At 40.9% G+C, this 14,595-nt stretch overlaps 2 protein-coding genes across 3 annotated transcripts in view; one reads left to right on the top strand and one right to left on the bottom strand.

Moving 5' to 3' along the window:
- The window catches only part of mcph1 (microcephalin 1), a 47,825-nt gene that overhangs the window by 16,551 nt on the left and 16,679 nt on the right, over positions 1–14,595 (top strand). The window lies entirely within an intron of this gene.
- angpt2a (angiopoietin 2a) lies at positions 25–12,645 on the bottom strand. The gene is made up of 9 exons (XM_024008202.2): positions 11,742–12,645; positions 8,116–8,271; positions 6,858–6,979; positions 6,343–6,581; positions 4,668–4,795; positions 4,166–4,267; positions 3,832–3,998; positions 1,137–1,267; positions 25–375 (listed from the first exon to the last, which is right to left on the bottom strand). Exons 1-9 carry the CDS (start codon positions 12,021–12,023, stop codon positions 215–217), a joined length of 1,488 nt encoding a protein of 495 aa, XP_023863970.1. The 5' UTR covers positions 12,024–12,645; the 3' UTR covers positions 25–214.

The raw sequence follows: 14,595 nt of genomic DNA, 5'->3' as shown, positions 1-14,595 counted from the left end.
AAAGTTAATAAAAAAAATAATAAAAAAGTGACTTGTTGGAGCAAAGCAAATTGTTCCTTCCCTTGTGGAATGTTCGGAAGTGATGAGGTTGCTGTTATGGAGCACTTTGGCCTGTTTGGTCTTTTTTGTTTGTCTGTGTAGTTGTTTCCCAGAGTGACAGAGCTCTGCTCTCCATTCTATGCATGTCTGTGAGAGGCATGTCTCTGTCACAGCCTCAGAAGTCTACTGGTCTGATCATCATTGTGGTGGACTTCAGTGAGTAGCCTGAGCCTTTCCAGTAGTACCATTTGATTCCATTGAATCGATTTGAGTTCTGGCCCTGCTGGAAAAATATTCCGTTCAAGTTGGAGGGGCCGCAGGCGTCAAACCACCAGCCTAGGAAAGCAGAAAACGAGATTGTCAGTCTGAGGGTTTTCAGGATGTGCATTGTCTATAAGACAACATGCCCAGTAAGTAACTGTGCTTCTCCTTCTAACATTGATGCTTTGAATTATCACATTACAACAAACTTGCACACTTTTGTACCTCTTTGTTGAGTTAAATGGGAAGGTCTGGATTGTTATCACATGGAGTGCAAGCTAGTCTAGGTCATTCCCCCCGGGTGTCTGTCATCTTAGTCCTATTTCGTTAATATGCAGCTGGTTATCCCCAACAATTCCCTGAGGTAGAGGGATTCCTCTGTGCAAGACCTCTGAGGGGACCCTCTCATTTGGAGAAGACCMTCTCATATGTCAAGTAAGCAGACACCGATACACTGAAGGAGTCCAAGTCTGGCCCCAAAGCAGTCCAAATGTCAGTGACATGGAGCAGGACCTCTATTCTGAGCTCCAAGAGAGGGAGGGGAAAAAATCCTCAGTTCCCAGACTATTAATGTCAGCAGTTGCAGGGGCAGAATTCCCAAATGAGCTCATCAGTGATTAACTCTGAGCTAATTTTGCTCAAGAACCTTGACCCCGCAACAGAAAGAAAAAACAAGAGGTCTTTTAACTTTCTTGCAGATTTCTGGGAGAAGTACCAAAGCTTGTGGGGGGGGGGGGGGGGGGTCAAGTGGAGGGAATAATGAAGGGAATAAGTGATCTTCTTAATAAAGGCCAGTGAAAACTCGAAGGTGATTTGCAAAGGAACCTGTTCCTTACCTCCTGTTGTCAGTTGTGAGCATTTGCAAACACATTTGTCGTTGTCTGCATCTTTTGTGCTGAAATCACTTCCCGGCTGACCAAGGCTACTAATTTTGCCTGCTGTGCCACTGTAGCCTTTAAGGTGTATTCTGTGAAATGAAAACGGAGAAATACACTGTGAGGAGGAAGTACGTGATTGACATTCCTCAAAAGACCCAAGTTTAGGGAAGGAATTATCAGTGTTTTTCCTCTGGGTTTTTTTCAGCAGTGGTGGCAATTATTTTGTTTGTTAGTTCTCAAAGATGATCTTATAAAAAAATAATGCCTCCATTATCTTCATTATATATGGTTTTAGTCTAAGTTTACAATGAAAACGTTTTACCATCCCGAAAATTAAATATATTATATACAGTACCAGTCAAAAGTTTGGACACACCTACTCATTCAAGGGTTTTTATTTTGACTATTTTCTACATTGTCAAACAATAGTGAAGACATCAAAACTATGRAATAACACATATGGAATCATGTAGTTCCCACATATGCTGAGCACTTGTTGGCTGCTTTTCCTTCACTCTGCGGTCCAACTCATCCCAAACCATCTCAATTGGGTTGAGGTCGGGTGATTTGTGGAGGCCAGGTCATCTGATGCATGACTCCTTCACTSTCCTTGTTTAAATAGCCCTTACACAGCCTGGAGGTGTGTTGGGTCATTGTCCTGTTGAAAAACAAATGATAGTCCCACTAAGCGCAAACCAGATGGGATGGCATATCGCTGCAGAATGCTGTGGTGCCTTGAATTCTAATAAATAACAGTGTCACCTGCAAAGCACCATCACACCACATCCATGCTTCAYGGTGGGATCCACACATCCGTTCACCTACTCTGCATCTCACAAAGACACAGCGGTTGGATCCAAAAATCTCAAATTTGGACTCATCAGACAAAGGRCAGATTTCCACTGGTCTAATGTCCAYTGCTCKTGTYTCTTGGCCCAAGCAAGTCTCTTCTTGTTATTGGTGTCCTTTAGTAGTAGTTTCTTTGCAGCAATTCGAACATGGCCTGTTTCATGCAGTCTCCTCTGAACAGTTGGTGTTGAGATGTGTCTGTTACTTGAACTGTGTGAAGCATTTATTTGGGCTGCAGTTTCTGAGGCTGGTAACTCTAATGAACTTATCCTCTGCAGCAGAGGTAACTCGGGGTCTTCCTTTCCTGTGGCGGTCCTCATGAGAGCCAGTTTCATAGCGCTTGATGCTTTTTGCGACTGCACTTGAAGAWACTTTAAAAGTTCTTGAAACGTTCCGTATTGACTTCATGTTTTAAAGTCATGATGAACTGTCATTTCTCTTTGCTTATTTAAGCTGTTCTTGCCATAATATGGACTTGGTCTTTTCCCAAATAGGGCTATMTTGTGTATACCACCCCTACCTTGTCACAACTGATTGGCCCAAGCACATTAAGAAGGAAAGAAATTCCACAAATGAACTTTTAACAAGGCACACCTGTTAGTTAAAATGCATTCCAGGTGACTACCTCATGAAGCTGGTTGAGAGAATGCCTAGATTGTGCAAAGCTGTCAAGGCAAAGGGTGGATACTTTGGAGAATCTCAAATATATTTTGATTTTGTTTACTACATGATTCCATGTGTTATTTCATAGTTTTGATGTCTTCACTATTATTCCACAATTTAGAAAATAGTAAAAATGAAGAGTAGCTGTGTCCAAACTTTCACTGGTGCTGTTTATTTTTTATGAATCTTTTTACAATATAAGGGAAATGCTGGAATTGAGTCCGCCATTTATTCCTTACTCTGCTAACAGTAAACTATGTACAGGAGAGGTTGTATTTGTAGATGCGTTTTTTTTTTTTTTTTACTGACTTTTTATTTATTTTATTTTTTTACTGACTTTTTAACCTTTCCTGTGCTCCATGAGAATCTATAGGCTATGTCTACACACTAGTCATTTAGATGTTAAGTGACTCATGAAAGCTGCAGCAGGGTTTTCTGAAAGAAGTGCCCTGTAATGGTTTGGTTGTCATTCATTCTGTACAAAATTTTAACACAGGTGATGAGATATTGATGTCAATGCTGACCTACATTGTTTTGTGGCCTCTCAATTCCAGTATAAAAATAATTTATATGGAAATCAGCTTTGTCTGGCTCTAGAATTGTCATTGGATATACTTTGAGACTAAAGGAATTAACAGGAGTGCGCTTGAGTTGAGGTGTGCTGCTCAAATAGAAAGGAAGTATCGGCTCTCTCCTTGAAATCAGCTTATGTTCTAGCAGGCGCTGGTGATGTCTAGGGGTACAGATTGAAGGTTTAGGAGACTGATTCATTTTAGCCTTCTGTGTCACAGATCCAAAACATTTTCTAGATGGCAACACATTTGTTTTGTACTGGTGACCCTTCCACCCCATGTATTTATGTGTATTTTCAGGCAAGTTAAATGTTTTGTTTGTCATTTGTTGATTTTCAAGAACATGACTTGCACACCATTTCATTATAATACTTTACACAAAATGTTTTGATATAGTAATGTTAATAGACTCTTATGCAGCTATGATGTATTTCAGTCCACATCGCAAAGTAATAAAAGCTATCACCTATATTCAATGGTCCTCCACACACACAGACTCCCCCAACATTGTTTTTACATTACATATGTAGCCTATATTTAGACACCACACCTGGGAAACGTAGGCCTACCTGTAGTTTTCTGCTTCACTTCCTAGAGAGAACTGGTCATATAGTGAGAATCCTGCGTTTTCCTCCCAATCCATCATCTGTATTCTCAAGACGTATGGGTGCTGATTGGTCAGTATCGAAACAAACTCATTTCCCAACCAGTATTCACCTGAAGGGTTTCCAAAGCCCTTTGAAAGAACATGAAACAATGATTCGCCTTTAGCATGATCACAATGTCACAGTTGAGTTGCATTCTGAGATATTTTAACAAAACATTTTTCACTGTTTGTTGACACTTGGCAGTGTTATCTAATCTTTGTGCTGTGGAACTTGGATAATTTCCTTTAGCTCTCACCATTTTGTACTCTTTCCACGTACGGTGAAAGTCAACACGGCCATCAAATCGTTTTTGTAGTACTGTCCATCCACCCCCCTCTGTCTCCATGTCACAGTAAGCCTTCAAACAAAAAACATAGATTACTCCAACTATCAATGATAATAAATTCAGATTTTTGACTACACTGAGGGACTTTCGACTTCAGCAGCAAACTTGACAAAAGCAGTGCCTTCTCAGTCTAGTTGAATGGAATGGGAGGTTTCTTAAAACAAGTGATGTGCCAGAGTCTAACTCTAACCACTGAAAAGTATCTAAGGAGATCCCTACTTGAGCTCGGGCATGCACAAAACAAACCAAAGGCTGAGAACATTTGAATTTACTCTGAATTAACGGATTGGCTGTGGTGTTAGAAATGTTTTACTTATTTCTTAACTAGTCTCCATGTGATTGTACTTTTGATTTAATGTTGGGAGCTTATAGCTTGAATAGGACCAATATTAACATAAAAGTTTAATTCTACCTTAATCTCCTGTGTAGTATTGGGAAGGGTCAGTGAGTAGACTCCACTGTCTGTGTTTCCTGACTTGTAGACAGCAGCACAGTCTGGGTATGTGGTTGGTGTGTCCTGCATCATGGTAGGCTTGTTCCCTGCAAAAAGTGGAGGGCCGATCAAATTGATAATACAGCAAAGTTGTACATGTACTTTAACATACMGTGCCTTCGGAAAGTATTCAGACCCCTTGACTTTTTCCACATTTTGTTACATTACATCCTTATTTTAAAATTGATTTTTTTTTTTTTTTTTTTATCCTCAGCAATCTAGACACAATACCCCATAATGACAAAGCAAAAACTGTTTTTTAGACATTTTTGCACATTTATTACAAATAAAATACTGATATCTTATTTACATAACTATTCAGACCCTTTGCTATGCGACTCACAATCGAGCTCARGTGCATCCTGTTTCCATTGATCATCCTTGAGATGTTTCTACAACTTCATTGGAGTCCRCTTGTGGTAAATTCAATTGATTTGGAAAGGCACACACCTGTCTATATAAGGTCCCATAGTTGACAATGCATGTCAGAGCATAAACCAAGCCATGGGGTCGAAGGAATTGTCCGTAGAGCWCCGAGACAGGATTGTGTCGTGGCAGAGATCTGGGGAAGGGTACCAAAAAATGTCTGCAATATTGAAAGTCCCCAAGAACACAGTGACGTCCATAACTCTTAAATTGAAGAAGTTTCGAACCACCAAGACTCTCCCTAGAGCTGGCCGCCCGACCAAACTGAGCAATTGAGGGAGAAGGGCCTTGGTCAGGGAGGTGACCAAGAACCCGATGGTCACTCTGACAGAGCTCTAGAATWCCTCAGTRGAGATGGGAGAACCTTCCAGAAGGRCAACCATCTCTGCAGCACTCCACCAATCAGGMTTTTATGGTAAAGTGGCCMGACAGAAGCCACTCCTTAGTAAAAGGTACATACACAGCCCGCTTGGAGTTTGCCAAAAGGCACCTAAAGACTCTGGGGCAAAGGTTCACCTTCCAACAGGACAACAACCCTAAGCACACAGGCAAGACAACGCAGGAGTGGCTTCGGGACAAGTCTCAATGTCCTGGAGTGGCCCAACCAGAGCCCAGACTTGAACCCGATCGAACATCTCTGGAGAGATCTGACAGAGCTTGAGAGGATCTGCAGAGAAGAATGGGAGAAACTCCCCAAATACAGGTATGCCAAGCTTGTAGCGTCATACCCAAGAAGACTCGAGGTTGTAATCGCTGCCAAAGATGCTTCAACAAAGTACTGAGTAAAGGGTCTGAATACTTATGTAAATATGATATTTCTGTTATTTATTTTTAATAAATTAGACCAAATGTCTAAACCTGTTTCTGCTTTGTCATTATGGGGTATTGTGTATAGATTGATGAGGGGGAAAAGCAGGCTGTAACCTAACAAAATGTGGAAAAGTCAAGGGGTCTGAATACTTTGCGAAGGCACTGTAAATACATACTAGTATACTGTGACTTTTCAAAGGTTGTGATTTGATCAACAATTGACATTCTATATTTTACTAAACTGTGGCTTATTAGTTACGCTACAAAAATTGAATTGCCCATAGCATTCTGGTCTTAATTAGTGATGCCAATGTAGCCCCCTCCTAAGTCTACCAGACGCTGTCATAGTGTCACCCACCTCCACCTGTGGGGATAGAGATTGTGTAGATGAGGTTGTTGACGGTCTCAAGCAGCTCCTGTTGCTGCCGCTGCAGGGCAGAGTTATTGGTGGTGGCCCGCAGCAGCTGTTGTTCCAGCTCCTCGATGACAGCCGTCTGTCTCAGTACCAGTGTAGAGAGCTGCTCCTTCTCCTCCTTCAGCGTCTTCAGCTCCACCTGCCTCTGCTCCTCCATCTCCCCCACCCTCTTCTCCAGRTAGCTGGGGAGGAACAAGGGCAAGGTACACGCTCAGAAACCCGTAGCAGAGCTGGTTGGCATTACTGGTCTTGTAGTATTTCATATYAAGAAGCAAATTGTTTTACGGGAACAGAACATATAAGCCTACAATTAGGCAAAAATGTGTTTAACAGGAAATATTAGCCTAACTATTTAGGCTACTGTCTAGTGTTTGTAGCCTTGTTTTAGTTGAAGCATGATTTAGAGATGGGGCACCTGAATGAAAGTGAAGTTTGTTAATGCAAACAAATATCCTTACCTGTTTTTGTCATTCAGCTTGGTTATTTCATTTGTTTGGAAAATGAGCTGTTTTTCCAACTTACTCGTTGATAGAGAGTTCTCAAGAAGCTGACGTTCGAGCCGAGTTGTATGATTTATTACCTAAAGATTAAATAGAAATTTTAGATTAGATGGAGCTAGTAATTGCTGCAAGCCCTTTACASATTAAATTAAGTAAACACCATTTTGATTTGTCATTATGTTGAATATTTGGCAAGAACCAAATRAACAAGTCATTTTACTTCTGTAATTTCACAACCTGTCCTTGAGGTACTCTCTCAATTAGGGATGTGGTATGATTAAATGAAAACTTGGTCTTTCCTGGTTAGAAAAAATCTCAAATTGGTATTATGTAATGGATGGATTCTGACATCTCCCTGTTTTTCTCTTGAGTAATTTGTTTCACAAACAATTCCACAGTTCACTGCAATACTTTTGGATCAGCTACAGTTAAAAATAAATTGTGCACAGCCAGCCATCAGTTTAGTTTTTTTCCCTCTCACTGAAAACATTTACAGTACACTAAATACAATACAGGGCCTCAATACACTTATCTTGTAATAGTAGCGCTTAACTTGATTACAATTTCAGTCCAAACTCGATTTGTAACAGTCCTATCTCACTTCATGTGCAAACACGGTTTTGTGGTTCGCTTCACTTTCTAACGAGCACAATGTGCATAGGCCTAGATGGTCGGAAAAATCTGTTTCGTAACAGGAAAAAACARAACAATCAAATTCCAATAAAGGACAGATATGTTGGAAAGGGGTCAGGGGATGTAGGGTCTACTGTGAAAGTGGCTGTATAATGTAATGAAAGTCTCCTCACAGACGTATTGAACTCCTGGTTCTAGAAAGCCCCCTCTTATTTTCCAGTTTGAGGAACTGAACTCAGCAAAATCCTGTGCCAATTTGTTGTTTACATGAATGTTGGGTATGTGTCGGGCTACTATTGGACCTGGTGTTGGTGGCTTTGAACAAACGGATGTCTGATTGTGACAAATTGATAGACCCTTTCTTGTGGGAATACAATGCCGTTAATAACAGGAAATGCTGTGTAGTTCGTTCACAAARGGTCAATGACTTTCTACAGCAAATCCTGGCCCTGTTGGACAGCATTAGATTTTTTTCATATTTTGCAAATTTTTATAACTTTTGTTTGGTGTAGGCTATTGGGTTTTGAATGTTTTATTCATTTAGCATATATTTTCAAAACTATATTAAGTAAAAGGTCCTCACCTGYGCCTCTACGTTAGTCAGCTTCCGTGTTTGTTCAACGGTCTGACTCAGCAGGTTAGTTCCAAACTCTATCATGGCTGCCGTGTGGTTGTGCACTGCATTCTGCTGGATCTGGAACATCTCCTGTTTCATGTTTTCCTGTATGTAGTTYTCCAGCTGCAGTAAGGATGAAGAAAAGTTGATGAAGGCAGGTTAGTGAGATGGTTTAAGTGATTTACCATGATATTGGGCCTTTGTCCATGTTTTCTCAGTAATGGTAGGGGAGCTGGAAAAGGAGTGGTTATATTTTGTACAGGGCATAAAGATTGGAGCGTACTGSCTTGTCCCCTGGCAGAGTTATTGGGCCATTGTGATGGGTTCAAATTAATTGTGTACGAAACTGTCGTTTACCATATGGATGTCACAGTGAAAGTATAGGCTGTTTTTCTTTAGAATTACTWTTTTTAAGCACTACCGCCTTGTCATGGAGTTCATGGCTTTCCCCCTTGTGTCTGACCTAGAAGTCTCTTGAGCGGTACAAGTGGGCAGAATTATCTGGTGACAGGCCAGGGATTTTTGACAAGTGTTTAGATTACATGATGTTGAAGCCTCTAAAAATTGGGGCAGGAAGTTCATGTGCTTCTGTTTTTCAGAGGGGTCAAAAATGAAAGACTGAGAATATTTTCCCAGCATCCCTGCTGATTCATATTTGATCTACACAAGGGATTAATAGCTTCCCGAAAATTAAAACGTTTTAATATGGTCATTTTTGGTCATATCAAATTGTATCACTGTCAATGGGGACTGCACTGGAATGCCCTTTCAACCTCTAAGGCTCTTTTTTTGTTAAATGTTACTGCTGACTGAGCCTTCACATGAGTTTGGTTAAGTCATCGTGAAGGCAAACTCATAATTGTAACATTCCTACCTGTAGAAAAGTTTGAAATAAGATTTTTTCTCTCTTGTCTGTCCCACACTGTATAATTTTCTTTAGAGCAAATAAGAGCTTTAAATAGGAGTCTTGTACCCCTATCCAGTAGCCACCTGTCAAAATGAAACTGCCAGATTTAAAACAAACCCAATCATAAAGCTCTTTCCTGCATTGAGTTCCTGAGTGGCAATCAGGCCTGAAAGTCTTGTAAACAGGATGGAAATGATGAGTGACKAGTTGCATCCTCTACGACACTGCGTCTTACACTGCAAGAGGATATTAGTAGCGTTAGTAGGCCTAGTCGTTCTGATCTTTGTTTGCGTAAACAATTAGGCTGTATACCCATCTGCCAAAAAGGTAAACTATTGGGACAATTTTAAAACGGGAAGTATATTTTGCTTTTTGCCATGACAAGTGCTGCAATCAGTGCTAATTTTGTTTGTCTTCCTTTCTCCACTTCCATCTTGTCTGTGTTCCTGGACACAGGCACGTGGAGGCTGGAAGAGTGTGTCATCGGAACTGCGAGCGGGACATTCCATTGACGGCAAATGATCTAATCAGTTGTTTACTCCACTCCTGCCTCTAAGTATTCCACGAGGAATTCTTGTTTGTACACCCGGTTTACATGAAAAGCGTGACGGCAAACTGACATTTTATTTTACCGGCACGACAGCAAAGTCCCTCATCCTGTCTTCCAATTTTGAGAGTGAGACAGTGCAAGATTTTGAGGTATTACCTCGGCTCTCACAAATTGTMTTTTCGTCAGTTGATGTACAATGATTTCCTCTGTCTTCGACTCGGTCTTACATGGGGAAGTTCAAAGGAAGACCTTTTCTTCTGTTATTACGTATAATGCCAATATACGGACAAGCTCTAGTGTATGAAATTGACACGTCAGGAAATTATTTATATGTTTAAAGGGTAATTTCAAGTGTTTGTTCATTAGCAATGTATTAGGAAAATGTATACTTATATTTTGGATAAGGCTTGTTAATTGTTAGTAGTAGTAATGTGCATGAAAGGACCCTTACATAGCTTACTTTTTCCTTTACAATGCCTCCAGAATTCTGGATGCGTTGAGTCAACCAAATTTTTACCAGGAGTCTCTTAACCTTTGCAGAGCTCCTATAGATTAGTTCCCCTCACTTAATGTTGGTTTTACATCAATCAATTAAGTATTGCAATTCTTTCCTTGACAGATATTAATGACAAAGTTCTTAATCCTTCCGGAGTAGTCACTTTGGGACGAATCCTAACCGYAAACACACGTTACGCTGACTTTTATGCAGCATAAATCATACATGTCAATTGATTTGAGATTTTAGCACAGTTACGCAAATGTATCTCACGTAACAAATCTGTCCTTGGAGGATAAAAGCCTGTGAGGCAGTAAATGCTTAATGAACTGAATGAAGGATCATTATGGAGTCTAAAGACTAGAGATTCACTATTTGAACCGCTTAATTTCTAGGTATTCTTCCGGTGTGAGGACATCTTATTAAAAAAGTAGCTCAATCACTGTCCTTAGCTTAAAAGTTGCTGTCTTTACCTTAAAAGCTAAATTATGTTCAGTGCCAAATTMAAAGCATCAAAGCCTACATTATTCTAAATAAAGTGTTCTTAAGCAGTGGCTCTGCTCTGATAAAACGGCAATGACAAAAGGTCTAGGTACCCCAATGACTGAGCTGGTGGAATGATTCAGGCCAGGGTCTGTTTTTTTTGGTTGTGAGCTGTGTGATCAGGCAATGAGTTGTGCTTGTCYTGTCAGARCTCTATAGACCTCATCATTAATCAAACTCTAAAGAGTGGGAAAGAATGTAGGTAGCCTGAGCTCGTTCCTTTCACACAAGTGATGGCTCAGTAGCGCTGAAAGGGATGCGCAGATCCTTCATCTGGGCACCTGTGTAGAGGCTTTGTCACTACTCGGCCCTTCTCACCCACTTAGAGCCACCACAGCCCTGCTTCTGTGACACAGGCTACTTTCTCCCTACTTCGGCTCACATTCGCTTTCTTATTGCTCAAGACTGAATCCATGTGAAGATGCCCCCTTCAAATAGTAGGACAATGTCACAATTCACTTGCCTGCTTCCTTACAAGGAGGATTTTAAAAATCTGAATTAGTCTTTCAAAGCCTTCTTTGCAGTAACGAAGGTGACTGGAGTATAACGCGTCTGCACATCACTGAAAAGTTAGTGTGTATACTCATCTTTTCTGATGGGGTGGGAAATGAGACATTCCTATAGAAAGCAACTTCTTAATAATATTGTGCAGAGTGGGAAATCATGACACTACATCACCTCTGCACAGTAGGCTACATAATGAGCTCAGTTTGTCCCCCCCACTCCCCTCCAAATTATACCTCTATACCAAAGGCTGCAAAAACTTGCGGTCTCTTTATCATCTCAAGTTGATGTAACATGACGGCAGAGCAGCAGAACCATTMATTTACTTTTTAATCTCTGAAAGGTTCACAGCACCCAACGGGTTATCCGGAACCAAGTTCCTTGTTACGTTTTAAATGYAGGCACTATACCAGAGTGTACCTGGACATGCAAGTAACACATAACATACAAATTGGAGGGATGTAAAATATCATACAAAATAGAGGGACCCCAAAAAAGTGTAATACCATGGGAATAGGTGTGAGACGGCATTGAACACAGACCTGCACTCCCAGTAGAGAAGCTGCTGTGTGACGTCAAGCAGAAGACTTTACCTTGAGGAGCCACTGTGTGTTGTTCTCAATGATGTTCTCCAGCTGCTCTAGCCTCTGGACCGACTCATCATACTCTGCCGGATCGTCCTTCTGGACCAGGTTGGTGTAGGTGCTGCTTGGGGTCTTGCAGTTGTCCTGTTCAGGCAGCAGGAAGGTGTAGCTGCACGGGCCATTTTGGATCTGGTACTGTCTCTTAGCAGCTGTTGGGTCTGTAGTTTTCCTGTAGCCTGYCCCCAGGGCCAGGCAGCCACTCAAGACCACCAGTAAGCCAACATAAAACATTTATAAGAATTAAAACAAAAATGTTATTGTAAAAATGTTACCCAAAGCTCTCCTTTTGGGTCACTGCCTTTKCAGTTGAATGTTTTTCGAGGTTAAATATTGTTGTATTGCTATCCTCTGGAATATCGAAGTGCACACAGTCCAATTCTTCAGGTTCTTTTATAGGCAGGAGGAGGGGATACAGTCAGTGGGTACGCCGGGTAGATGGTGTCATTCCTAGACTGCAYGTTTCCCTCTTTTTCACTAAGCCTCCAGCCTCTTGATTTCAGCTGCAGTTGGCCCTCTGGTTACTAGCTATGGGAGTAATGGCAAGGCCCCTCCCACTATATCCCTGTAGCCAGTCACCACGAAGAGCTGCTAGGCTGGAAGAAGCAATGTGTAGACTCTACTTGTTACACACACACACAGGAGCAGATGCACTAATTAAACACTTCCCACCATATCCTCATCTTTGMCTGGGATAGAGCTTCATCAACAGGTCAGGGAGAAGGGCAGAGAGGATAAAACAACAATGCCCATATTTGTGTTTTCTCACAAGCCGATGGCCGAACATCTATTCAGGATGCAGCTTCCATCAAGTAAAGTCTGGAATTGCAATGTCCATCCTCAACCGTRGTAAACATTTTTCTCCCCACGACAAAGCACAGGCATTTGTTTAAGTGAGAATGTTAAAGGAAGGAGAGCCTTTTCTCTGTCACATCCCATTCCGATCTCTTTGCTCAGTCATAAAAAAACATTAGCTCTTATTTCCTGTCATTCTCCAACTCTGGGTTGTATCTGGATCTTGTTACACATGTAGGGGTGAGATCCAGTATGTTTACAGAGGGAGACGAGTATCTGGCTGGGGTTCTGGGGACATTAATAAAGCTCATCCTTCCACTTCATGTCATCATGATAAGATGCTAAATCTCAATTTTAATGTGACTTAAAATAGACTGATCTTGGCTTCACAGAGCCCTGTTGTCCAGATTGCCTGCTTTTTTTTTCCTGTGTGGGAATGAAGTAGTCAAGGTTCTTCATCTAGTCCTTTTTTTAAAGTATATTTTTTCCATCCTCTGATCCTGGCAACTGTAGACGAGCAGCTGGGGAACCATCAGAATCACACTACACWGTAGCCATGTCTGAAGCTAAGGTAATGTAGCCTGAATATTAGCTTATTGTGCTGTAGTTAACTTTCGATTACAATCTTCAGTGGTGCCTGGCTGTCGCCAGACCACGTTCCCCTCACGATTTTCCCACCTTTGATTTTAGAGGATGTTTCAGGTCAGGGCGGCTGTGTTCCCTGCATCCTGTCTCAATCCTTCTCAGACTATCATGGAGTAGCATGAGGAAAAAACGGCCCCAAATAGCCTAGTCATTTGAGCCCAGACCTAGGTTCAAATCATATTTATATTTAAAAAAAAAAAAAAAAAAGCCTTTTTGTCCTTACTGATCAAATATTGTGATTATTCAGGAGTTCAAGCATGGTTTGATAATTATTTATTCTTAGGGAGGGGGTATAGGCAATACATTTTGCCGGGAAACTGTCTTCCAAGGAGACTTGTGCCTCTTGAGGAAAGCAGACGCTTAATTTCAAAGGTGCCAACCAAGCTCCGGAATGTTAATGGTTTGTCTGCTGTGTATCTAGATGTCCAACTGACACACTTGGCAAACATAACTAATTTACATTAACCTTTGGCTTAAATGGATGAGAGATCAAGTTGGGTCGGTGCAAGGTGAGGGTCACACATTAAAGGTCCAATGCAGCTGTTTTTATCTCAATATCAAATAATTTCTGGGTAACAATTAAGTACCTTACTGTGATTGTTTTCAATTACAATGGTCAAAAAGAAACAATAGCTTCTTAGCGAAGRGCAATTTCTGAAGCAAGAATTTAGCTAGGACTGTCTGGGAGTGGTCAGAGTTGGGAGGGGAAACTGAAAACTAGCTGTTATTAGCAGAGAGGTTTGGAACTCTTTCTTATTMATCTATTAACTAATTTACTGCCTGGTGAGGTCACCAGGTGGGCCAAAACATCCCACCAAAACAGGCAGAAATTTAAAGTGGTCTTTTCAAACCGCCCTCGCACTAAAAGGACATAATTTTCACATTTCCCGTTATTACAAACTYGGTGTGGAATTGTATATAAAACACAGGAATATCAAAAAAATGTATATTCCTAGTTTATGGCTTTTTGTAAAAACCGACATAAATAAGTTTAATGTCAAAACTACTAATCAGGCTGCTTATCGCTCAGTTTATACAATTAACATCAAACATAAGATTTATGGAGAGTGTATTGCATTTATTATCTTCAAGATAATGAGCCAGCCTGTGATGTAAAGTTGTTTTTCAGTCATTGTCTATTCCAATGATGTGAGCTATATCAAACAGCTGATATCACACACGGTGCGATGGAGGTGGTCTGTACAGGAAGTGAGTCCGCTTGGAGGATGTTTTGTCTTAAACCCCAGGGATGTTTCTCAATCATGATCATCTTCCTATTGCTCCACTGGCTTCATTCTTCATTTCCTTTAACACTAAAGCTGAACATATTTCACCTCTGAGTGAAACTGCTTGAGTCTCTCTTAGG

The sequence above is a fragment of the Salvelinus sp. IW2-2015 genome, linkage group LG18, assembly GCF_002910315.2.
Source record: "Salvelinus sp. IW2-2015 linkage group LG18, ASM291031v2, whole genome shotgun sequence".
Taxonomy (NCBI): domain Eukaryota; kingdom Metazoa; phylum Chordata; class Actinopteri; order Salmoniformes; family Salmonidae; genus Salvelinus; species Salvelinus sp. IW2-2015.
The sequence above is the reverse complement of the archived record's forward strand: the minus strand, read 5'-3'. Positions and strand labels throughout refer to the sequence as shown.